The sequence below is a fragment of the Alternaria rosae genome (genome assembly GCF_020736505.1).
Source record: "Alternaria rosae strain MPI-PUGE-AT-0040 chromosome Unknown BKA58scaffold_7, whole genome shotgun sequence".
In the NCBI taxonomy this organism is placed as follows: domain Eukaryota; kingdom Fungi; phylum Ascomycota; class Dothideomycetes; order Pleosporales; family Pleosporaceae; genus Alternaria; species Alternaria rosae.
The window spans coordinates 273,643-298,262 of record NW_025763576.1 but is presented as its reverse complement, the minus strand read 5'-3'; the positions used below and the strand labels follow the sequence as shown (position 1 = coordinate 298,262).

General features: G+C 52.5%; 7 protein-coding genes across 7 annotated transcripts; 2 read left to right on the top strand and 5 right to left on the bottom strand.

Moving 5' to 3' along the window:
• Window positions 1-106: 106 nt before the first annotated feature.
• Window positions 107-5,716, bottom strand: BKA58DRAFT_341575 (myosin-2). The gene is made up of 5 exons (XM_046168354.1): window positions 5,342-5,716; window positions 5,144-5,276; window positions 4,902-5,091; window positions 688-4,817; window positions 107-627 (listed from the first exon to the last, which is right to left on the bottom strand). The coding sequence occupies exons 1-5, from the start codon at window positions 5,474-5,476 to the stop codon at window positions 425-427; spliced, it is 4,791 nt and encodes a 1,596-aa protein (XP_046023045.1). The 5' UTR covers window positions 5,477-5,716; the 3' UTR covers window positions 107-424.
• A 1,652-nt stretch (window positions 5,717-7,368) lies between these two features.
• Window positions 7,369-8,148, top strand: BKA58DRAFT_320002 (heterokaryon incompatibility protein-domain-containing protein; the record flags this gene model as incomplete). The annotated part of the gene is made up of 3 exons (XM_046167744.1): window positions 7,369-7,463; window positions 7,518-7,524; window positions 7,570-8,148. 3 exons carry the CDS (start codon window positions 7,369-7,371, stop codon window positions 8,146-8,148), a joined length of 681 nt encoding a protein of 226 aa, XP_046023044.1.
• Window positions 8,149-9,714: 1,566 nt separating this feature from the next.
• BKA58DRAFT_203649 (D-3-phosphoglycerate dehydrogenase-like protein) lies at window positions 9,715-11,741 on the bottom strand. The gene is made up of 2 exons (XM_046165890.1): window positions 9,977-11,741; window positions 9,715-9,913 (listed from the first exon to the last, which is right to left on the bottom strand). Exons 1-2 carry the CDS (start codon window positions 11,394-11,396, stop codon window positions 9,885-9,887), a joined length of 1,449 nt encoding a protein of 482 aa, XP_046023043.1. The 5' UTR covers window positions 11,397-11,741; the 3' UTR covers window positions 9,715-9,884.
• On the bottom strand, window positions 11,719-14,011 carry BKA58DRAFT_203607 (glucose-6-phosphate dehydrogenase). The gene is made up of 7 exons (XM_046165889.1): window positions 13,757-14,011; window positions 13,685-13,705; window positions 13,289-13,633; window positions 12,951-13,233; window positions 12,247-12,903; window positions 12,129-12,197; window positions 11,719-12,076 (listed from the first exon to the last, which is right to left on the bottom strand). The coding sequence occupies exons 1-7, from the start codon at window positions 13,823-13,825 to the stop codon at window positions 12,042-12,044; spliced, it is 1,479 nt and encodes a 492-aa protein (XP_046023042.1). The 5' UTR covers window positions 13,826-14,011; the 3' UTR covers window positions 11,719-12,041.
• A 1,559-nt stretch (window positions 14,012-15,570) lies between these two features.
• BKA58DRAFT_203527 (ribosomal protein L35A) lies at window positions 15,571-16,387 on the top strand. The gene is made up of 4 exons (XM_046165887.1): window positions 15,571-15,762; window positions 15,817-15,886; window positions 15,951-16,024; window positions 16,086-16,387. Exons 1-4 carry the CDS (start codon window positions 15,694-15,696, stop codon window positions 16,203-16,205), a joined length of 333 nt encoding a protein of 110 aa, XP_046023041.1. The 5' UTR covers window positions 15,571-15,693; the 3' UTR covers window positions 16,206-16,387.
• Window positions 16,388-17,743: 1,356 nt separating this feature from the next.
• On the bottom strand, window positions 17,744-20,408 carry BKA58DRAFT_203587 (uncharacterized protein). Its single transcript, XM_046165888.1, has 3 exons — window positions 20,312-20,408; window positions 17,942-20,220; window positions 17,744-17,891 (listed from the first exon to the last, which is right to left on the bottom strand). Exons 1-3 carry the CDS (start codon window positions 20,330-20,332, stop codon window positions 17,765-17,767), a joined length of 2,427 nt encoding a protein of 808 aa, XP_046023040.1. The 5' UTR covers window positions 20,333-20,408; the 3' UTR covers window positions 17,744-17,764.
• Window positions 20,409-20,490: 82 nt separating this feature from the next.
• BKA58DRAFT_341562 (striatin Pro11) lies at window positions 20,491-23,831 on the bottom strand. The gene is made up of 4 exons (XM_046168353.1): window positions 23,483-23,831; window positions 23,133-23,417; window positions 21,231-23,078; window positions 20,491-21,182 (listed from the first exon to the last, which is right to left on the bottom strand). Exons 1-4 carry the CDS (start codon window positions 23,574-23,576, stop codon window positions 20,923-20,925), a joined length of 2,487 nt encoding a protein of 828 aa, XP_046023039.1. The 5' UTR covers window positions 23,577-23,831; the 3' UTR covers window positions 20,491-20,922.
• Between the last annotated feature and the right edge of the window lie 789 nt (window positions 23,832-24,620).

Genomic DNA, 24,620 nt, shown 5'->3' with positions numbered 1-24,620 from the left:
AATTCATTCATTGTGCCTGAAAGTATTGGAATCGGTCCTCTCAATCATCTCGGCATATCAACACCACACACACAACCACACAGCCATACATAAGACACGCATCAAATAAAGTTAAAAAAGATATATCATTCACGCAAAAAAGCCCCAGCATTAAATACCCAACATCATCATGCGTCATACGCCACACTGATCCACCCCTCGAAGTAAGTAGTAATCTGGAGCAACCCCTCTTTCCATCCCTCCCAGAAGTTCCAGCAACTAGAATAGAAGACAGAAAGAACGACAACTGCTCCCAACAGCCTTACAAACATTGGGTTCCCATCATCATCTGCGGCGCTTACTCTCCCCATTCGTCTTTCTCGTGCGTGTCGTTTCATGTCTAATACCAAATTTTCGCTCGCTGTGCTGACAAAGATGCTAAAGTTCATGCTTCAATTCCTTCTTCAATCGTACCATGGCCGTTCATGCCGTTGCCGTTCATGCCCATGCCGCCGGTGAGAGCCTGCATAGCGTCGCCGTTGCTCTGGCCGTTGGGCATGTCGTCGTCGAACTCGAGCTTCTCTTGCTGCGCAATAGCTTGTTGCGAGACGATCTCTGCAAGGCGCTTGAGGCGGGGGGTTTGCAGCCCTGTCGATCGTATTAGACGTGTTCCGATGGTGCGGTAGATAGTTGAAAGGAAATACTTACAGGAAGGCGTGTATGTCTCGAGTGCTGTTATAACTCGTGGCTCCGCAATTTCGTACGGGCCACTGTCCTCCATGTCGACTGCGGTGAGCAGAAGGACGTCGCTCTTCTCGGTCACGCGCGACGCGACGGCCTTCATGATCTCGCCGTTGATGGGCTGCTCATAGTCGGCTACCAGGTACTGGTTCAGCAGCTTCTGGATCTGGTTCGGGCTCAGCATCCAGCAGATGTCCTGAATAATCTCAATGTCATTCAAAGTAGCCTTCTTCAGCTGGAGCAACTTGGTTGCTTGCATCAGATGCTCAAGTTGCAGTGTGCCCTCTGGCATGTCATGCGACTTGCACCACTCTTCAATACGAGTGATGTTGTAGTTGATCTGCAGACCTCGCTTCCATGAAAGGAAGTTGCGGCGCATAAGCAAATCGTTGAAGGCAGTGACACCCACTAACCTTAGCAACTCAGTAACACACTGTGTGATGATGGAGTCTTCCAGGTAATAAGCCTTCATGGCCTTATAGACGCTGTTGAGCAGTGTGAGTAAGTTGTCCATGCTGTAGGCAGGGGTGTTGCTGCCCTGGAGCAGCTTTCCGAGGAAACGGTTGCTCTCGTTGGTGACGAAGCCGGGCAGTGATTGCGATTCGATGATAGCAGGGATGATCATCTTGTGCAGCTTCTTCTTGAGTACCTTCATCCAGGTGTGATAGATGTTGAACTCGAGACTCTCAAGATCATGCTTGACAATCTCCAGCAGTCTGTCGTACTCGTAGTTGTCGGTCTTCTGTTGCTCGTACCAGTCTTCAGCGAGGAAGACGAACGATAGCATCTCGTGGACGTTGGACAACCAGAAGGCACCTGGGTTGATCGCATCTTCCGCATCGTGCTGCATAACCTCTTGTTGGATCGACTGCATGACGTTTGCAAGGAAGCGCTCTGACTCCTTGACGAAACCGTTGTTCCACATCTCTGAGGTGACAAGGTTGATGAGGTAAGCTGGGAAGAGAACCTCCTTATCAGTAGGTGGGGGTGTTGTGGTGGGCGATGGGATCTTCAAGTTCTTGATCAGGCCAAGAGTGACCTCATCGTTCAACATGTCCTCTTCAGCAAGGATGTTCTCAAGCTCAAGCTCGACGTTATCAAGCTGAGCAAACGTTGAGCCAGAGAGATTTTGCCTGTGAATGGTGGAACCAGGAGCCATGGAGACTGGTCGTGGGTTGTATTGTTCGCTGAAGCGGTTGATGTCGCGGGTGTCTGGTCCGGCACTGCGTCTCTTTGGCTTCTTCGACGAAACAAGCTTGATCAAGCTGCTGGGGGCTATGGCGGTGGAGTGACCGTTTGTCAGATCACCGGGCATTGGGCCAGATCGCTTCATCAACTCAACCTGCTCTTGCAGCTCGGCGAGCTGCTGGCGGAGCGACATCTTCTCGGTCTCAGTGACATTGCTCCTCCTCTTGGATTGCTCCAGGTCGTCTGTGGTCCTCTTAAGCGACGCACGGAGTTCCTTCTCCTCTTCTTGCAGATGGCGCATCTTTGCGGTGCTCTCTTCGTAGCTTGTCTGCAGTTTCTTGTATTCGTCTTCCATCTGGCTGAGCTTGGCAGCGGTGATACCAGCCTGGTTGGCTTCGGCTTGTAGCTCCTTCTGGCGATTTTCGAGTGTACGGCTGCGTTCCTTGTACGATTTGATCTGGCTCTCGTAGTTCTCCACTTGAGACTTGAGCGACTTGTTCTGTTCCCTCATCGTACCCAGATTCTGGGTAAGCTCCACGACCTTGTTCTCGAGCTTGTAAGAGATGTTCTTGAGATCGCGAGATTCGGCGCGAAGGACCTTGTATTCCCTGCGGGCCTTCCTTCCCCTCCAGAGCTTCTGAACAGTGATGATGTCGTTGATCTCCTTCTTGTAGGCGCGGATATATCTTTGCTTGCGCCAGTTGCGTTGGATCATGCGAGCAGCATCTCCAAGCCTCTTGTCCAAGATGTTCTTACGGAGCAGGAATCCCTTTGCGGCAGCCTCAAACTTGATAAGCGAGTTCCGGACAACAAGGAAGCGCTTGCGGTCCTTGCTGCCACGCCAAACTCTCTGGATGGTGGTTGCAGCTCTGACCTGCCTCGCCTCCTCAGCTCGTTCCCTGGTCATGTAGCCCCTAGCCAATGATTGCACGTGAATGACAGCCTCACGCATCTCGAGATAGATGCGGCGGTAGTATTTGGCTCGGAGGTTCTTCTGAATCATGACGGCGGCATCGTTGAGCCTGGCTGTACGCAGGTTTTCGAGGAACGCAAGCATACCAGCGCGGAAGAAGATCTTCGTCAAACCCATCTGGTACTTGTCGGTGCCATCGTTCTTGCCGGCACCTAGCGCTTTCTTCAAAATTGCGGTGGCCATGTTCCGGATCTCGGGCGTCCAGTCAGCGGATCTGACCAACATGTAGTAACGTAGGGCGAATTCCTCATAAGTCCATCGTGTGGGGTAACCAGCGCAACTGATCCTGACAGTTTCTAGAACACCGCAGGCGCGCAATTGACTGAGAACCATGGGTCCATCGAATTGCCAAGCAGCCTTGGCCTCGTTGGGCTTAATGCATCGGATGTAGTGGACGTCGGTTGAGTTGATGGTCTGCATGAGTTCGATAAGAGACGACTTGAAGATACCACCGAGCGTTGGCTTGCGGTTGGTAGCCATCCTTCGGCCGGCCGACATGGCTGTGCCTGGCTTGGAAGAAGCGCTGGTAGCATTCTCCTTCTCTCGGATCGACGCAGCGACATCCAAGACTTGGGTCAAGAACTTGTTGCTTGCAGCCTTGAGGACCTCCATGTGCTCATCGGGCACAGTATCTCTGTTCTTCTCGATGAAGCCATCAGATTCGTACGTGACATCGATGGCGTAGTGGCAGACGGTGAAGGATGACTTGCCGAACCGGGGCTTCTTGTAGAATTTGTGCTTGTCTCCAGAGTAGTTGTGGTGTAGCTTCGTAACAAATTGCTCATCCGAACCCATGGGCAAGCGCGACTCTTCGTCTAGTAGAGACAAGATGCCTAGCTTGCCTTCAATAAGATCGATACAAGGCTGATTGTCCGCGAAGTCGATAAAAGTCCAGTCGATTTGTTCGCGCATGTACTCTTCCTGCTCGAGCTTGAAGACGTGTGCGTTGAACTCTTGTTGCAATTTCTCATTAGCGTAGTTGATACAGAACTGCTCGAAAGAGTTCTTTGCGAAATGCTCGAAACCGTAGATATCAAGGACACCAATGAAGGTGTGGGCTTGCGCAATAACCTCCTCGGTGGCCAGACTCTCGTTTGTGCGCTCGACCAGCCAGTCGAACAAGCTCGAATAGATAAACTTGGCAACGGAGTCTCGGACCACGATAGCCTGCTGCTGCGTCAAGTTGGAGACAATCTTCTCTCCTCTGGTAATGAGCTGCTTCTTGACAATCCATTTGGCGAAAGTGTTGGCGTCAATTCCTAGCAGCGAACAAGCCTTGACGAGAGAAGGCTCAGCTGGGTCGAGATTTGAGTCTGTCCGAGTTGCTGTGATCTTGATGTCTCCCATGTGCAACAGCGCCGCGAGCAGGCGCCAAATACCGGCTTGGGTTTCTGGCGGCACACCAATCTTGGTCAAGGATTGTCTTGTAGCCTTGAACTCAGCCACGTCGTCCATACCCTCAATTACAGGCGCACTGCCCTGGTTGAGGTAGCTGAAATCCTCGACCGACTTCAAGGAGAGCTCTTCGCGTTCCTCATCCGACGCACCGGCTACCAGCTGGTAGAAGACGTGGTAATTCCGCTCCTTAAGCGGCTGAAACACCAGTCTCGACCGTTCCAGCAAGTATGTCCTGATCTTTGCACCAATAATGTCCGTCTGCTTGTTGAACATGATCTCGATGTATTTACCGAAACGCGAGGAGTTGTCGTTACGTGTGGTTTTGGCGTTACCGAATGCTTCCATGATAGGATTGGTAGCCAGAATCTGCTCTTCGGTCTCACTCATCGAGTCGGACTTGCCTCTCCGCTTGCCTGGGTTGTCCGGGGACTCTCGTGTGGCAAAGTATCGCATGATGTATTTGGCGCTGACCGTCTTTCCAGCTCCGGACTCTCCAGAGACGACAATGGTCTGGTTCTTCTGGTCTCGCAACATGTCGCTGGAGAAGATTAGTCACTGCCATGACGGGTGGTTTGGAAATATGCGCAGGAGCAGTGTTGGGTCTGAGGCGCGGGGAACTCACGCGAAGGCTTCTTCAGCAATGGCAAACAAGTGCGGAGCGCCATAGGATCTCTGCTTGCCAGCATAGACCTGTACCATGCCGGGTACGTATAGGGAGTCGACTCGCGCAAAGGGATTTGTCGCGATCAGGACGATACCCGAATATGTGTAGATCTCCTTCTGCAGGTAACGCAGCTTGATGGCCTGGAGCACTGCACGACCGTCAGTATGCCATGTCTTCTGTGTGGGGTCGGTCGACTGTACCAGCCGGCTCGTTCAAATGTGACAGGTTCGTAAGGTCATCGCTGGCCTCGAGCATGGCCGGGTTCATCAGCGGAGGGAGATTGGGGTCATTGCCGGTCTGGATGGCCAGTATCGTCGTCTCGACAGATTTGGTCTGCGCAGTGAAGCATCGTCAGTTCCCGTGTCCGGCATCAATATCATGTCCGTGGGTGTGCGTACCTCGCCATTCTCCAGCGTGAACACCAGCTTCACTTTGTCTCCCGCGATCTGCTTGTCGGTCACCTCGGAGGCGACCCAGCCCTCGGTGGTATCGGGCTGCCATGCCCGGGTGCCGATGTCGTAGATGTGAGCCATGGTGGGTGGTTGTGTATCGGTTGTCCCCCTCCAAATGGCGGTGCGGAATCAGGGTCCAGAGGCGGCTCCCTGGTGGTGGGATATGCTCAGCTCGCTAAGTCGGTGCGGTCGCTGGCTGCGTGTTTGCGGTCGTGAACGTCGTCAGCGTGGGATGTCGCTGCAGTCACAGGGCTCGATGCATCCCTGAAGGAGAGAAGGGCAATCGTGTGGGCGAAGATATGCGAACTGCTGCCCGCCGTGTTGTCGACTTTCTCTGGTCACGCTAATCGCCTCTCACCGCCAACATCCCGCCAACCCGCACGGGCCATCTCCAGGGGGCCGAGCCAACCACCACCGCTCTGCCTGCTGGAACCGCGCAGACAGGCGTCTCACCATATGCACCTCCTCACTTCTGCATCCTAGATAGCCTCATCGGCTGGCGTCTGATCGGCAGCCTCACTCGGCGCACCTGGAGCAGCCTGTGACGCTGCCTGGCCTTCCAACGTGCTGCGTACCACACCCAGATGCAGGCCGGCATTCTTACTCGCACTGTCCCATTCCCCACCTGTCATCTAAAGCGACAGTCCTTCCCCAGAGTTTATGCAGGTAAACTCCCTGGACGTTTCGCCTCTCGGATCTCTGTTCTCGCGCATCCGTTCTTACTGAACCCGGCCAACTGAAACATGCCGCCTCAGCATGATACGTGGGCGTCACGACTTCATTGTACTTCAAAAAACCAGGACATCAGGGCTTCAGTAATCATCGAATTGACTAATTGTAAAGGAGCCGCATGGCCATGGCCATGGCTCAGTATCCACCATAGCGTGAGTGACTACTAATGGATATCTCCACACCTGGCTGTCGTCGTTCTCCACGAGCTCGCTACTCGCTACCAGCCAAAGTGTCATTGTGTGATCGTCACGCTGGTAGAATCCTATCAAGCGACTGGACAAACGTTGCCAAACATGTCCATCGATACCCTGTTAACCACAACTTACACACACTTGAAGTGTTCGTAACGTACTTGCCCCGATATGTCATATTGTATACCAAGACGAACACGTCACATCAACGATCACGTGCGATAGCGCTTATCGCCCACGCCGCTTGGGCTGACAGTCGCGGCTACCTAGAATCAAAGACAATTTCTCTCAGTCGAACCAGCACTTCGGAATTACTCACTGCAGACTAGCTGCGACCTTGCCAGCGTGGGGACATGCTGTATTCCCTCAGGCTACGTTTTGTCTGATGTGTACAACCATGAAAAGGTGAGCTTCTTTTGTCACTTGACCATTTATCCCACCTACCCGTCGACTGCGAGCGACATGACGAAATTCGTCGATGTACCGGAGCAATTCTACCTGAAGAAGAGCAAGTTATGCTATCGATGCTCATCCATATGGCCAAGAGTTCCGTGCCAAAAAGATGGTCAGAAAGTCTTCACAATTGAAGAAACCGTGGAAGAGCTATTAAACTTGCTTTGTGAGGTATGCGAGATACTTGGAATGGCACTGCATAAATATCAAGAGGTGAGGCCGAGCATGATCAGGCCTTGGTTGCGTTAGGAACGCTGGTTAGGTCACTCAGGCATGGCAGTGTTCCATGACTCTGATGGCAGCAGGGAGGGAGATTATCGTATAACCGGAATGATAAAAGTATGACATCCCGAGCCTTCCATCGCTGATGATTGGGAGAGTGTAGAAACGGAGGATGGACGCATTGATTTTGATCAGATCAAGGGCTGGCTTGATGAGTGCAGCAAGTCGCACATTCGGTGCAGGCTCAGCACATATGAAGAACCTCGCAACCTAAGAGTCATTGACTGCGCGGAAAGAGCCATCATTTCGGCGCCAGTAAGATGCCGATATGTGGCCTTGTGCTACGTATGGGGTGGATTGGTCTTCAACAGAGACATGAAATCCAAACTTTTACCTGCTAAGCTGCCTCGTACTATCGAGGATAGCATTAAAGCTATACTGCTTCTTGGGTATCAGTATCTTTGGATTGAGTAAGTTATTCTGCACTAATTATAGATGCAAATCGCGCTAACGTATCAGCGCAGCGCCTTTGTGAGTACCGAAGTAATACACCGATGTTGTTAACCAATAGACCAGTGCATACAGCAAGACAACGCAGCAGACAGGCATCTTCAGATTCAGCAAATGGATCTTATATACACCTCAGCAGAGCTCACATTGATTGCCGCCGCAGGCGACGACTTCTCATTCGGCTTGCCGGGTGTATGTAGCAAACGGAGAGTGAGGTATCGAGACGCTGTCGTTGGCAATATGTGCGTGGCGTATGTTCTAACAAACGTTTTCCAGTCCATCGCCAGATCCCGATGGTTTACACGGGGATGGACATTCCAAGAAGGGTACCTTCCTCCCAGGCGACTATACTTCACGGATAGTGCAGTGTTGTTCATTTGCAACCTGATGCAAGGACATGAAGGTTTCCAACGCTACCCTTCTGAATCGGAAGTCTATCGGGTCGGAGGCACGTTGAATTCGCAAGTCTTAGGGCCCAGAAGCGACGGACATAGCGGGCCTAGCGAGGTCATGCGATCGCTCGAGCAATACTCCGCTTGCAAACTCAGCTACGACTATGATGCCTTGAACGCGATACGGGGCGCTTTGAACTATCATCGATCCAAGAAACAATCCACTGAGACTATGTGGGACAAACCACACTGATTGTCGCTGGCCTGGAAGCATACAAATTGTATAAACTGGAAGCACCTTTCGACCGCCATTAGACGACCGGAATACACCAGCCGGTCAACACTTGGCTGGGATGGCCGTGTCGAATTTGCAAACATTCTTCACTAATATCAGATAAGTGCCCATACAACCTCTGATCACCTTGATGGTTTCGAGAACATCAATTCCCTTGAGGATCCCCGGTACATCCGAATTACCGTCAAGATCTACAGGTTTCCTGCGGTCAAAATAGTACCTTCAACCCAAGAACGAATGGGCGATTATTTCTCTGAGGCGCAGAGAGCATATCTGGTACTTCCTAACTTCAGGTTTGAAGGGATTGGCGTAGAGATCAAGCTTTACATGCACGTGCAGTGGGATACAAGCTTTCCAGACGACTACAACAGCGCTCAAGTGATATGTGCGGTCACTTACGACACTGATCTTAGATGTTTATCGATATCGCTGCTACAGGATCACACCACTCATTACGAACGCGTAGGGATCGCAATGGCTAAACCCGAGTCCCATGACACGTCTATCAAGAAAGGAGAAGGGCTCAGCAAGTAGACTTCTACCACCAGAGGCATACAGAATCTGATAGCCCGCGACAATCCAGACTTCTACTGGGGAGAATTGTGGAGTGATGGAGAACAAGAGTTAGGCTGGATACGTGAAAGAGAGCCGGTGACTATCACCCTAGGCTGAACCCGGTTTGGATGATACAATCCACGCACCATCACAGCGACCTTCGCCTAGAACGTATTGTAGTCTCTGGGCCCCGTCAGCAAGAGCCCGCAGGCTTCAAGCTACCAAGTTTTATTCCACCAGGCACCACGATCACTCGACTGGAATCACGTCGCATGCTATTCTCGCTGTAGGATGAAAGCGGTACTATTCGCCGAGTTCGCGACCACGATGGCAGCACGTCCTATCTACGCAGCACACTTCCACTCTTCTCCGATCAAGGAAAAACCCTTCTCGTGGCAACATACCATGAGTCAATAAAGAGGAGCCAAAACGATCTTGCCTACAGCAGAAAAGTTCATCAACGCCACCCTTCGCACCAACTTCCCCATCAATCAATTCCTACAGGCTTCGTAAGTCGACTTTACAACCACAACCCAAGCGAACGTGCTATTCAGACGGCACAACAAGTACCGGCATCGACTGAGTCGCAACCTCGTCAACCTTGTCATCGAAGAAGTTGAGATAGATTAGTCCGACCCGAGTAGAGAAGAACACCTAGCAGGGAGTGTCGTAGGAAGCCCACCTAAAGAGATCAATGAGACAAGTATGGGCGTTAGGAACGACGAGAGTATCGAGAAGTCCCCCCACAAACATCGCAATAGGTGAGGAAAGGGTCGGGTCGGCTTTAGGTATGGCTTCATACAACGAGCGAAGGACTGCGTGTGCGCTATAACTCAGGAGGCTGGCAGGACATTCCTAGCAGATGTTTCCATAGCGTGCTTCTATTCTCATAACTTCTCATTTCTCATTCATATCGGTAGTAATAATAACCCAGTGTTGAACTCTACTTTTCTGACCAATGTATGCACAACACCAAATCAGACGCCGTGCGAAAGCCTTCTACCCATATTTTTAAGGTCCCTTATATGCGGTAACGAACCCAACATATCATCCCTCGCATCGTTTTTATGTTGCTCAACGAGATGAGGCGACCGTGTTTCCTTCCGCTCTTCTACGCGATCGTGAAAGGGACTGTCCGCCTAGTATAAGACCCTGGTACGGATACACGCTGCGTCTAGTTAGCTGTCTATTCCACCCACAAGCAGAAATGTAAGGATAGGGAAAGACTTACAAGAAAGTTCCTCCAAACTCGTGAACAAGTCCTTGATCTCACCCTCCTTAACCTCACTGATATCCGCCATGAGATACGCAACATCGCCTCTTGAATCACTCATCTGCTTTTCAATGTTGTGGTGAAGCAAGATACCGTTGACCTGTCTCAGCACACCAGGAACGTTCTTATGAATGTAAATAACACGCATGCAGTCGGGCTGGTCGAGCGTCAAGCTGCGCAAATTGACTTCAGGCAGGTTGACAGCACCGAGAGTGGTGCCCTCGTTAACGTAGCGGACAAGTGCTGTGCTGACTTCGACACCGATGGCGGACTGCGCTTCTTCTGTGCTGCCGCCGATGTGCGGGGTTAGGATGATGTTCTTTAGGCCGACGAGGTCCTTTGTCCACGCGTTTAGGTCGGAGCTGAAGTAGTCGCCGTTGCCGGCGGGTTCGTTGGGGAAGACGTCGATGGCGGCGCCGGCGAGTTTTCCGGAGCGGCTGGCTTCGATCATGGCGGGGATGTCGACGACGGTGCCACGCGCGTTGTTGATGAGATAGCTGCCGTCCTTCATTTTTGCGAATTGCTCTGCGCCGATCAGGTTCTTGGTTTCTGAGGTAGCCGGAACGTGGAGGGAGACGAAGTCGGCTTGTGCGAGGAGGTCGTCCAAAGATGCGACTTGTCGCGCTGTTCCCAGACCCATGGTGGTCAAGACATCGTAGTAGATGACGCTCATGCCCATGGACTCGGCCAGCACACTCAGTTGGCTGCCAATGTGTCCGTATCCGACTATACCCAGCGTCTTGCCGCGGATCTCCCAGCAGCCCTTGCTGACCTTGTTCCATGTGCCATTGTGTAGTTCCATAGAGCGGTCGGCGAGCTGGCGAGCGAGCGCGATGATCTCTGAGATGACGAGCTCGGCGACGGAGCGCGAGTTGCTGAAGGGCGAGTTGAAGACGGCGATACCCTGGCTGGCGGCAGTCTGGAGGTCGACCTGGTTTGTTCCGATACAGAAGCAGCCGATGACGATTAGGTTCTTTGCCTCCTCCAGCACCTTCTTGGTGAGCTTTGTCTTTGAGCGAATGCCAATGACGTGCACATCGCGAATCTTCTCAATCAGCTGGTCTTCTGCAAGACTGGCTTTGATCGCCTCGACCTGGTAGCCCTGGCCCCGGAGGATATCGACACCGGCTTCGTTGACATTCTCGAGGAGTAGGACCTTAATGTCCTTGGTGTCGAACGGTTTCAGTTGTTTGGCGAGTTGTTGCGCGTGCGCGCTGTTGTTGGCTTGATTGCTGAAGCTGCCAGTGGGTGGTTGGCGGAATGTGGAGGGCGGGCTGTGGAAAGAGAGGTTTGGGCTGGTGCTGAGATTGAGGCTGTTGGACACTTGGCGTGCGAGTTGGCTGATGCCGCTGCCGGCAATGTCCTGTGCGGGAGTCATGGTGGGTGCGCGGAGGTTGTTGCGGAGGTGGCTCGGAGGAGGGATGCGACAACTCAATGTGGCTGTATGATCCGGATGATGTTGGAGAAATCTAGACTATTAATACGCAGTGACTCTTGACTACAGCTACCAAATTTTGAAAGGCTCAACGAATCACAGGGTAATCGCAGGGCAGGTTTTAGGATGTTGCGGCAAAGTATGACTGGCGGCTGCAATAGACAGCAACAATACACGCACATGAGATGCTCCCCACTTTTTGCGAGTACTTGATGACTGGTTGAGTCTAATTTTGCCTACAGTGACACCTACAATTGACTCAATCGATGTCGTCTGACGCGACGCCTCTCAAAAATTTCTCATAACGCCGATGATGCCATCCCGCTCTGGCCCTTGGACCCCACCAAGGACACCTAGCTTACCAGCCTCCGCTTTCGGAAGTCTAATATGCTGCCCCGGAGCAAAGCGCTCTGTAGCGGAAGATTAACATCACGCATGCATGACTGAGTACTGTACAACATGGAAATGCCGTTGTATTCATTATCTATTGGCTTGAGTGCACCTAAGCTGCTCAAACCTCCCAAAAATGTATTCTGTTGTCACCCCGAGCAGACCTCACCAGAGGCGCTTTCTAAGTGTAGTCACCATCTACAACTTCTGCTCGTTCATGGGCCACTGGTATCCTAGAATTGTGTCAGCCTTTGTGTTCAATGTCCTGTAGAGGTGCGGTCCTACCTGCTGCGTCGCTGAACTTGTATCCATAAGAAGAAGTGAAGTCGTCCAATACGGCAGGGCCGCGAGAGCCTGATAATAGTTAGCCAGTATTCGCTTGCATCCACGGCCTACTACGAACCATATGGGTACTCCATAGGAATGATCTCCTTGTTGTCGTCAAGGTAGTGGAGAAGAGGTGTGAAGATCCTCCAGCTAGCGTCGAGCTCATCGTCACGAACGAAGTTGGAGTGGTCGCCCTTCAGCGCGTCAAGAATGAGCGATTCGTATGCCTCGGGGATCTTCAGGTCAGAGAATCGCCGTCTGTAGGTAAGGTCGAGTTCTGTGACGACAGTCTGCATGCTGAGACCGGGTAGCTTGGAGTTCATCTTAATGTAAACACTCTCGTTAGGCTGCACACGGATGACAAGCTCGTTTCGCGGGATGTCCTTGAAGATGCCAGAGGTAACGTCCTTGAACTGGATGCGGACCTCCGTCTTCTGCTCGTTCAGGGCCTTTCCTGCCTTCAGGATGAAGGGCACGCCGTCCCATCGCTCGTTCTTGATGTAGGCGACCATGGACGCGAAAGTGGGGCATCGCGAGTCCTTGGGGACTGTGTCGTCCTCCTTGTAGCCTGGCTTTTGACCGTCCAGTGACTTTCCGTACTGTCCGATTATAACGTTCTTGGGCTCGATCGAGGCCATACCACGGAGGACGCGGACCTTTTCGTCGCGGATGTCTTCGGCGGAGAAGGAGATGGGGCGCTCCATAGCGAGGAGGGTGAGAACTTGGAGCAAATCTGCAACCGTTAGTCAATCCTCATTCCAACTATCAGTCTTCGCTTACGGTTCTGCATAACATCACGGATGATGCCAAACTCGTCAAAGTAACCTCCACGACCTTCGGTTCCGAAAGGCTCCTTGAACGTGATCTGAACGTTGTCGATGTGGTTCCTGTTCCAGGTTGCGCCGAAGAACTCGTTACCGAATCGGAGAATGAGGATGTTCTTGACCATCTCCTTACCCAGGTAGTGGTCAATTCGGTAAAGTTCGTCTTCAGTCCAGTCGGGAGCCAGCGCCTTCTGCAGCTCTCTTGAACTTGGGAGGTCCTTGCCGAATGGTTTCTCGACCTGTGCGACAGCGGTTAGCTGCATGTGTCCGGAAAGTGACACAAGAGCGACTTACAATGACGCGAGAAATGCCGTTCTTGGGGTAGCAGTTGCGCTTCAGGTGCTGGGAGACTGTGATGAAGACGCTGGGAGGGAGGGCCATGTAGAATATCCTGTTGTTCTCCTTGCGGCCCTTCTCGATCTCCTGCATGTGCTTCTCAAGTCCGATGAAGGATTCGTCCTGGTCGTACTGGCCAGAGACGTACGAACAGAACTCGCAGAATTCGTCCAACTGCTTCTCCAATTCTTTTGTGGGGGTCTTGATGTACGACTTGACGCGCTTGAGGTACTCCTCGCGGTCCATCTTCGTGCGTGCATATCCGACGATGTGAATGTTCTTTGGGAGGAAGTTGTTTCGGTGCTGTGCTGGTGGTCAGAGAATACGCATGCCGATCTGTATCGTGCAACCTACGAGGCCGAAGAGCGCTGGGAACTGGTATGACGTTAGTCTTATGTTTGCTCGCATGCTTGCTTCTTTACGTACGGTCTTTTTCTTCGCGAGGTCACCGGAGGCGCCCAAAACAACAATGATGGTGTTGTCCTTGAGTTCCATGTTTCTACCGCGAGATCTGGTTAGCTGTGGTGCTCAAAATGCTAAAGGCCTTGATCGGGTTCGCGCATCGACCAACCCCTCCGCCGAGGAGCGCGAGGCGCTTGAGCAGAAAACAACGGCCGGATAAATTGATGACATATCCGAACGGCTCTTCTGAGGCTGTACGAAATCAATCAGGGACGGTGGAGGCTACCTACCCGGCATTGACCTCCTCATGCTTGGGCTGGATAACTGTGTCCGCCATTGTGTTGATGTGTGATGTAAACGCTTTGGGGGAGGAGCGGGCGCAAGGTTACAGCTCAATTAAGGGCTGCAGTGGGTGAGGGCAATAAGGTAGCACAAGAGATCTCGACGTAAGGGCGGAAGCTACGGATAGGACGTGGATGTGTGAGGAAAAGTCCTATGTAGTGGGGTTATCGGAGCTGCTCTAGCGGTTTCGCGTGGTGGTGACGTTGGTTAGCTTTAATTTGCCGCTCGAACGCCGGTGATAGGGTCTCAGACAGGAATGCTTCACAGAAACACACGGCGCGGTCTGACGTCTTTAAAAAGGCATCGATAAACAACTAGGTCATTCCTCAAGCATCACTAAGCGGCCGCACGTCTTGCAAAGCTTCTCCGGCACCAGTCAAAACCCTTGAAGCCCGCCGGAGGAGACCTTGCTAAAGCCGTACCTAGGGATTCGCGGACAACCCCACCATCGCCATGCATCGCGCGTGGAACGGCTTCGTCCACACTCGGCTGGGAAGGGATAGACTTTGAGGCTCTTAAACTTTGTTTCTCATGCTATAATTGTGTCCCAAGACTGTGGTCGCGTCTCACAACCGTCACAGCGCGCGAGGCACGCACAGTTCGTGTACGGCTACCCCGCTGCGAGGTTGCCCGAGTCCGGACGATGTGTAAATTCTATTAGAGTGTACACAAGCATTGGCCGTCTCAGTGTCGCGGGCTGGTACTTGGGTCTGTCAAATCCTCCGGCCCCTCTTTGAGTATACCGAGCGGCCAGCACTGGTAAGCTAGCAGCCTGGTGGGGCCCGTCGCAATTGAAGACTTGCAGCCATGTTGGCGTGCTGGCTTCCCAACAATGGATTGTACGTGACGTGTGAGCACTGGAGACATGATGGCGACGTGAGAATTTTGCCGTTGGCTATTTGGGTTCTCCCAGGCCGTGACATGATGAGTGAACCACACCTGGCCGGACCGATGACGCCTGGTCCTCAGGGCGACGTGCGACACGCGAAGGCTGGTCAGTCAGACGATGGAACATGCCCAGGCGGATTGCTAGACTGATAATGAACCGCCATGCTTACACATCTACTGCAAGAGAAAGCCCGAACGAGTAAGAGGGGGCTGGGACGAGCATAAGCGTTGCCGCGGAACGTCTGGGGAGGAATTGTGCCTTCACCACTGACGCTACATACTGTGACCATGTTGAAGACGTGAATTCGAGCGCATCTCTTCCAAAGGTACTGCCAGTTGTCTGACTGCTTCTACTGTCAAGGAATGGTGATACCAGTGAGGAAGTACAGACACATCCATACTCAGACCCGCGTGCACCGCAGTGTCTTTGCTACCAAACCCTCAATTTGCATCATGACACCTATTGATACTTCCAGTAGACTCATCAATCCTAAAATCCATATTCCAAGGTTGTAGTGTTGGTGTTCTTCGCGACTGCCTGCGGCGAGGCAACGGCAACGTTACGCCACACAAGCTGTGGCTGGTGTGGCGCTAGTAAGCGAGAACGCCCCACTGGACATGAAGCAATTCGTCTTTCTCTTTGGCAACGACGACTTCTCTGTACTAACGACAGCATCAATCCCGACCCAGACGTCCCCTTCACCCCCCCGAGGCCGCCCAAAAAATTCGCCATGTCTGCCGACAACAAGTCCCACCGCCTTTACGTCAAGGGCAAGCACATCAGCTACCAGCGCGGCAAGGTTTGTGCGCACCGAATTCGCGTATTGACGCTCCCCTTCTGACGATGACCGCAGAGGAACACCAACCCCGGAACCTCTCTGCTCAAGCTTGAGGGCGTCGACGATGTCAAGGCAGCTCAGTGGTGTACGTCTCCGCGCTCCGTGTGCCCCCGACGGTCGAATTTTGATCGCTAACATACCTCCGACAGACGCTGGCAAGAGGGTAGCCTACGTCTACCGCGCACAAAGGGCGATCCAAGGCTCCAAGATCCGTGTCATCTGGGTACGAAATACCATCCCACCGTCCAAATACACCGAAGACAAAAAGCTAACCCAAACAACAGGGCAAGGTCACCCGCCCCCACGGCAACTCCGGCGTCGTCCGCGCCAAGTTCAAGAACAACCTGCCTCCCAAGTCCTTCGGTGCCTCCGTCCGCGTCATGCTGTACCCTTCTTCGATATAAGCTTTTCCGACAACCATTTTTTGGCGAGAAACGGGAACGAGCGGTCGAAAAATAAGGCAATGGTAGCGATGGATGACTAAGGCGCAATATTATACCGGGCACGGAAGCAGATTCGAGAACAATTCAGTTATCTTTGGGGAGACACACATGCACAGTCTTTCCCATACACAACGGCAACTTGTTCGGGCTGGTGCGACGGTGTTCTTTTGATGTCCTGAAAGTCCATAACAATGGCACTTTTCAATCAAGATTCCTGACAAGATCAATGATACATGTTCAAAGTCATTGGGTGCATTGGCGTGATGTCGTGGGGATGGGATTGGTGTGCGACAAGTTGGATGATGTCAAGGCGTGCTACTGACTGATGCGTGTAGACTATCGTTCGCAACGCTGCTACTCGCCTTACTCGCCCTACCCACCCGCCGCGCGATCGCTACCACACGTCGACACCATCCTCAGTCGCAATGATACGGGCGATACCAAACAACTCAAAAGTCCACAAGGACCATCGCTGGTCAGACTAGTCAAGGTCTATATGCCTGCGCTGTCGAACACCGCCTGGTCTGGCATATCATAAGTACGCGATACAATCACAACAGCAGGGCAGGAAGGCTTGAGTTTTATCGTATTGAATTACATCCTGGATATCTACCGTCATTTCTTCGTAATATTGTGAGCCCAACCAGGTTATGCAGAGTCGCCGCTCGGACTTACGATGCTAGTATGACATCCATATCCTACATGTTATCGCTACCCTCTTGCCGTGAACTTATGTACCCATGTCCTCCTGCCGTCCACCTCATACAACGGAAAAACTGAACACCCTGGAGCCTACATCAACATGAAAACATGCAAAGTAGGGGGCCCAAAGTTAACGTAGGCTCTAGGGTGTTCAGTTTTTCCCTTGTATAAGGTGCGTCAATCCATCACCCTATCGTTTCCACTCATGAAAACTAGAGTAGGCACTTCGACCATCCCACCCTACCAGCTCTGTGTCCCACGGATTCTCATTTGGACTGAACCGCTGTCCTGGTTGAGTGGCTGGTATATCTTCATCCTTTTCGAACCACTCTCGTAGGTGTGTGTCTGGCAGAACTACACACTGACTGGACTGACCTCCTGCCTGCGTGTTTGGCGAATCTTCATCTTGACTGAATCGCGCTCCTGGCTGATCCGCTTTCTTGTGTGAATTCCTGATAGATCTCCAAACTGAGTGAAGTATCCTCCTGGCTAGTCTCCTGATCACCAGATAAACCCTGCGTCGGTCTTGTTCGAATATACCACTTCGTGCATACACCAGCGATAGTGACTCACATCGAGAGTCCGCGAGATATTGCCCTGATGAGCGGGGTCGGCACGACAACTGAACACTTGGGGGAGCCTGCTGATCAACAGACAGGCGTAGGTCGGACTTATGATCCTATACCGCTCTGTGCATACACCAACGACAGTGTCTCTCGCCGACGGCGGATAGGTCATGAGGCGTATACACCCACGTGTGACCGCGGACAGCCCTGAGCAATGACCAAGTGTCTGAAAGCCCAGAGCAACGACGTAATTCACCTCTGAAACTTGGTCCCAGCCGCAGTGAAGTGATCGAGCCAGTCTCTCCTCTCTGGGAAGCCGTACAGGCCTAGCAAACTGGGCTTGCCTGGTTGGGCTTTGTTGTTGATTATGATGATATATCTATTGGTCCGTCAGCTGAGCAACACGCTATAGGTAGAGACCAGACTTACACGACTGAGCCCCTTGCTATCTGGTCCAGCATGGTAGCCTTCTGGAACTGGTATACGTCTGTCGGAAGAGACAGCTCCATATCGGCGACCGCGATAGGTGGGTCCGTTATCAGAACTTCATCTCCTTTGCTCTTTTTAGCTTTACCCCATATGAAGTAGTTATCGAGTAACATGGCGTGTACTGGAATCCAAGATCCCTGGCTCTTGAACTTCATCGCCATACCACCTTGGTGAAAGATGCGACGGGCTGGCTCATGCAGACGTAGTTGCGCAAACGTTAGTGCATCTGTTCGGATACGCCTCTGAAGATTCTGTACATCTTCACGAGCCTGCGCTTCATCTAGTAAAGTTGAGATCGATGTTTTCAGCCAAGTGACGGCCTGTAGAGCGCGTCGTAAATGCAAAGCCTCCCGATTTGCCGTTGGATCATTGAGGGAGTCCGCAATGCTGACAAGCCTCTGTAGGCTGTCGATATAAGTCTGCATCTGTACCTGAGGAAGCTCCAAATAGTCTTGCCAGCTCTTGCCAAAATAAGCGATACTCAGACCAAGTGTATTGACAAAAGGGGTAAACTTTGGGTCCATGTTCTGTGTCGATCGTAGTGAGGAGGCGGCATGCGGCATCTTGCGACAGTATTCTCGATACAGTTGCTGACTCTTGTCTACCCAGACTTCGATAATGTATGGATTGCAGAGGGCGTTAGTACTGCCAGCGAGACCATGATCCATCGCCAGGAGCAGATACTGCTGATGGAGTGTTGCGAGTTGCTCGCCGATAAGGATGGCATCCATGTGTTTCTCAAGGACAGGCCATTGTCTTACTATGTTATCGTAAAACATCCGTTTCAGTCTCATTATGCGGTCGATGAACTTCCTCTCAGCTTCGACCAAAGACATCCAAATATTGTGCATTTCAACGTTTTGCAAGGGTAAGGGTGCCCTCGCTGCTACGACTTCGTCTGGACCACGCGAAGTGTTACCTGGCGCGTTGTAAGATGACTTGTGCATAAAGGGCAGCGGCTTCCGCGATAGTTGGCCGGTCGAATCGGGGCTCAACAGCGGAGTATCATATACGGTGTAAGACGATGCCTCCGACGCTTTTGATAGAATTGATGGTGCATTGGAAGAAAACATGCTATCGTTAGAAGGCACTAAGCGCATCTGAGGTGTTACGACTGATTGCTCACTCGGACGACGAGGGGGCAATGGAGGTGCGGCTTCTATAACTCCCGTGCCACTGTCGCCACTGAATGATCGCAGTGGCGCTGGTGTTAACGCGCCATAAGGATCATTCGGTAGCGCAGAGGGGTTCGTAGACCCCGTATGGTTGGGAGTCAAGCAAAGTGCCGTGGAAGAGGTTTGTGGCATGAAAGACAGTATGTCGCGTTCGAGGGTATCAAACAAATCTGCATGTTCATCTGTCGTTGTGGATTGGGGTGATGGTTCGCCTTCTGCTTCCGACTTTGGTACATCGGTCGGAGTATTGTCTTTTCCCAATGATGATAGAGGATGAGTCGTCGGCTCTTCTCTTTCACTCTGGTCGTCACTCGGAGATATTGTTTCGAGAGCGGTTGAACTGCCTTCCGGTACCGCAGTAGTTGACTCCTTGGACGCGTTGGATCCTTGACGTGAAGTGGACATGGCCATAGCCATAGCCCTACGATACGCTTTCGAGTTGACGACCTCATCATCGAACGTAAACTCCGTAGCTTTCGCGATAGAGTCCACATCGGCTTCGTTCTCGTTAAGGCCTTTCCGATCGAACAGCGACTCCGGTAACTTTAGCCTTGGGTGCGACTGCCGCAGCGTCCTCGATCGCTTTACGACCTGATCGAGTGTCACACTGTTGTCCTCGACCAGCTTCTTGATATCCGCAATAGACTCCATTTGCAGTCCTTGTATCAGTAAGCTGAGCGCTGATTGCTGGCCGCGGATCTGGGTGAGCAGCTCTCTAAAAGTGTCTTCTTTGAACACAAACTTCGCTTTGTCTTTGAACCTTAGGTTGTCGTTCTCCGCCTTCACTCTCAAGTCTCGTACCTCCTCTTCTAGACACCCGTACACGACTCGACAGCCCGTAAGCGCGCGATCGAAGGTCTCGAGCAGCTGGGGCTTCTCCCGTAGCGCATCATTTTGTAAAAGGTTTTGGACTTGGGACAAAGACGCCGCAATGATCATGGACTCGGAGTATATCGCAGTGATGAGAACCGAGGCATCTTTGTACTTGAGGCGCAAGTCGTAGAGTTCTTTGGCGGACTGGATGCTCTGGGGCAGAGCGACGAGCTATCGTGGTAGTGGGTGCATTAGCTTGGTACCATTAACCTGGGAAGTTTCCCAGAGCTTGTTGACGCGCCTAGAAATGGGAGGAACTTACAGCGCCGATTATACCAGACATCTCCACGCGTGTCCAATGACACCAGGTATACAATCAACGCGCGCGAAAAAGGAGATACAGCATTGCAAGCGATTGCAGATGGCGGGGTTCAGAAGAAGGTCGCTTCAGCTCAGAGCTCAGTTTAAGGCATCCATGTCGCGCCTTGCCCGTAATTTGGGGGCTCTTTGTGCACAGATCCCCCGCGGCCAGGGAACTCGTACGTCACGACTACATTGCAGTGTCTACCTATTGAGCTCAGGTCATGTGTTCAGGCAGGCGCACATTATCACGCTGTCAACTATTGGAGAAAGTCGGATTACTGACTTGCTGGCTCTTGCGTGTCTCCCGCTGAGCTCGATCATCCCAATCGTATAATACAAGGCAGCGAAGTCAACATAACACACGGCGCCAGCGAATGCCTGTCTACCAAAGGCGCGTTGAGAAGTAACGAAAAATTACCATCCCACCATCAGAATACCCATCAATCATGCTTTCCCTTTCCCAGTTCGATCAAAATCCAGGGGTATGTCCAGCTAAAAATGCCAATAGTTCATGCGAAACGGAGGCTCAGAAATGCGAGGAGAAGTCGTAGTTGGTGGCTCTGCAGGATGCTACCTTGCAAATACCTTCACTATGCCGTCACCACCTGCTGAGACGACAAGGCGACCGTCCTGGCTCCAAACAACGCTGCACACACCTTCGCCACGCATGATACGATGCGCGGTGATCTCCTGTGTGCAGATGCGCTTATCAAGGGACCAAAAACGAATGGAAGCGTCGTGGCCAGCGGAGACGGCTTCCCGGCCGTCTTTGCTGAGCGACAACGAAGAAATAGCTGCAGGGTGCGCAAGCATGCTGTATGTACATTGTCCTGTTCTTGGTTAGCAAGGACGCATTTCTTGATATTGCAAAAACGTACCTGAGTTGGCATCGAAGAACCGGATGAGATGGTCTTCGTGCCCACTGATTACAACACCCTCGAGACCGCCATTGGCAGATCCGGTCGGGCCGTGTATACCTTCCTCATCAGGACCACCGCGACCCGCCTCTTGTGAAGAGCCTTCAAGGTATTGGGAACTGGTCACGACTGATGTAATACCAGTCGCTGGAGTGCCGTCATATGACTCATTACTAGCCATACCAATCAGTTCCTCGCCGGTCCTCGTGTCGTACACCAATATAGATGCGTCAGAGAATGAGACAACGAAATTCTCTCCAGTGGGTGACAGCGGGCTGATACAAGTAGGTGAAGCATGCGTGTCGCGCTCGATAGTATGTATCAACATGTGATGGAATGGTGTCGTAGTAGCAATGCTGGGCTGCGGTGAGGATGGGTGATGCGAGCCAGATGTGACCGAATGTCTTCGGCTACCACCAACACCACGTCGAGATCCCGTCTGCGGTGAGACGAGCTGAGGCGGTGCACTTACGGCCCAGATTTTGATAGTGCCGTCAGCAGACCCAGAAGCAAGTATGACGCGGTCCGGTCCTCCATACTTGCTACTATCCGCGCCGAAGAGATTAGCACAGTTGGTTGGAAGAACGCATACAGTCCAGACAGCATCTGTGTGCCCTTCCAGGGTGGCCTTGGGATCGACCCGGCCTCGTTCCCATACGCGGATCGTAGCGTCTTGACCACCAGAGAATATCCAGCCATCGCCAGAGACTCTTCCGCCTGTAGCGAAATGAGCAGAAGCGGGGCAGGCTGCTAACGATGTCACAGTGCCCTCATGTCCTCGATGCGACCAGAACGGCTGAATGTCGAGGTCATTGTTCATGCTGTGCTGGTTTGCGTAGCTTGCAGGAATCATCCATCTCTTGATCATGCCATCGTCTCCTGCGGTGCAGATCTCAGGTTCACTAGGACTGCCGCCCCCAGTGAAAATGACTGACCGCACGACATCGAGGTGACCGCGCAGTGCAAATCGGACTTTGAAACTTTGCGGGTCATTCTTTGCTGCTGACTGAGCTACGGCTTGCTGTGCTTTCTGGTCGCTGCTCAATCGCCTAACGTGGTCTTTGCTGGCCCTCTTGACTGGTCGTGGTGGCGATTTTGCTGGGATGCTATCCGCTGATGGAAACTCCTCGGTGTCTGGCCGCCTCGGTGGGCCATCCTGAGCTGTCTCCGATGCCGGGTCGAAGATCCAATCATCTGTATCCTTATCCTGGTTGGCAGCCTGGCTTGCATCCGAAGCTTCTTCCCCACGAATCGGTATTTGACGGCCTTCGTTGTCGAAAGCATGAGTTACCTTTTCAACCTGCTCTTCGGGCACTGAGGAAAAATGCTGCTGGTTCTGGACCTGGCGTTGATGTCCAGCGAGAAGCTCTTGAGCCATGGCAGCGTTGGACGGAAGTGGTTGTTGCTGTGAGGGTTCTCGTGCCATCTGCGGTGCGTGGTGGATTTGATGCTGGTTGGCCAAGCTTTGGAGTTCGGAGGGGACTGGTACACTGGGAGGCTGGTGGGTAGGCATGGATGTGCCTGGCATGGTTGGAAGTTGCGACTGCAGCCTCTGGCGATGTTGTTGGAGGTAGATATCTTCCATTGAGGCCTCCCCATGGTTCATGTAGCCGTTACCGTTTGCGAGGGGCTGCATGTTCTGCTGTTGTTGCGGGGCTTGCGGGGGTGGTGTAAGGAGGTATGTGATCTCTTCCACGCATTTCGTGAGGTAGAGCTTCGACTTCTCTCGTAGATTCTCGCGGTCGGCCTCTGCACGGTCGAGGAACTCCGAGTCAACATCGAGGAAGGAGTTGTGTTTCTTGTTTTGAGCTTCGCCAGGTTAGTAGGCGTCCGAAATGTAATCTGGCAGTAAATTATACGCACGCTTCGTCGAGTTCATGCCACTCTTCTTGCCCTTAGGGTCCTTCTTGTCGTCTGTTGTGGCCTCGGCTTCGCCTCCTGCTGCCTCGCTCTTCTTCTTTCTCTCGTTGGTGAGGGCCTGTTCCAGCATGCGAATGTGCTTGTTCAGTTGGTCGTTGAGCTTCTTCGCACTCCGCACCTCGCCCTCCTGTTTTGCAATCTTGGCCTTCATCTCTGCGCGCTCAATGTCCCAGGCATTCCGTGCACGCTCGTGGTTGTGCCATTCTAGCTGTAGAAATCGCATAACACCTGTGAGAGGGTCAGCCTGCCAGTCTCCCCGCCAGCTCTATGGCATGTCCAGGGGAAGCGCATACCCTGCAATGTGTACTCTGTGCCGGCGGGCGCATTGCCGTCACCCCCTCCGTTGGCACCGCCGCCGTTCATGGCCGAGGGCGACTGCCAGGCCATGACAGAGGTATGCTAGAGGGTCGTCGCGGCGATCTTTGGTGCTTAGAGAGCGTCCAGTGCGGGTTGGCATTCGGCGTCGGGGGTCGGCAACAGCGCGGTCGACGTGTCGGAATCTGGCTCCAGAGCTCGGACCCTGGGGCACCGGACAGAGGCAGAGACGCGGATAGTGATTGAGGCTGTAGAAAGACGGTCAGTGAGAATTATGCGCACGCGCAATAGCTGGTCTCGTCACGACTGCGGCAGCATCTACACATGTTGTCGCACAGGGGAGGGAGCCATGCAGACGTAGCGCTAGGGCGGGACCTTGATGCACGGACCATCACGACTGAATGCGGGAGCAGTGAGCGCCGGTTCATCACTTTGCTACGCCAACAACTTTGGTGGTGCACACTTGAAACTATCTCAAGCTTATTCGTATCGACTATAGTATGTTAGGATTGAGCCTGGACTTACCGCCCCCACGCAGAGGTGGTCTGAATTCCATATCGGTTCCAACCTTGGAGGCCATACGTACAAGCGATGAGCTCACATTCCTATCAAACTCACCACCAGTACTGACGAGCAGCCACTGAGAACCTATTTCGTGATATCTTCACTGTAAGTAACTCCTCCGTCTTGTCTCCTTAACCGTCGTCTCCTCTGTCTTCACTCTTGCTACGTCACTGCCTCCTCATCCTGTCGGCACTACCACTTGCTGCCAGTCGACCGAGCTCGAGTCGCCTGACAGATCACTCTTTCCAAATTTTCAAGCCAATCGTGTATACTCTGGTTAGGTCGTTCGATGGTTATCTCAGAGCTGTAACAAATCACTGCAGCCCCGCATGGCGCCGTGCTTCCTGATCACACTTCTGGTTCTCCGACACTTTACTGACGATTATCACAGATGCAACATCTCCTGGTTATTTCTTCAAGTCTGGAATGACCATATGTATTGTCACTTACAGATCTTATGGTCGAGAAGCCGCCGCTTTGCCTCAGCGCACGGCTGTTGACTAGGCGGCCAAGAACGGTAATATGTTCAATTTCCATCATGTCTAACTCTTA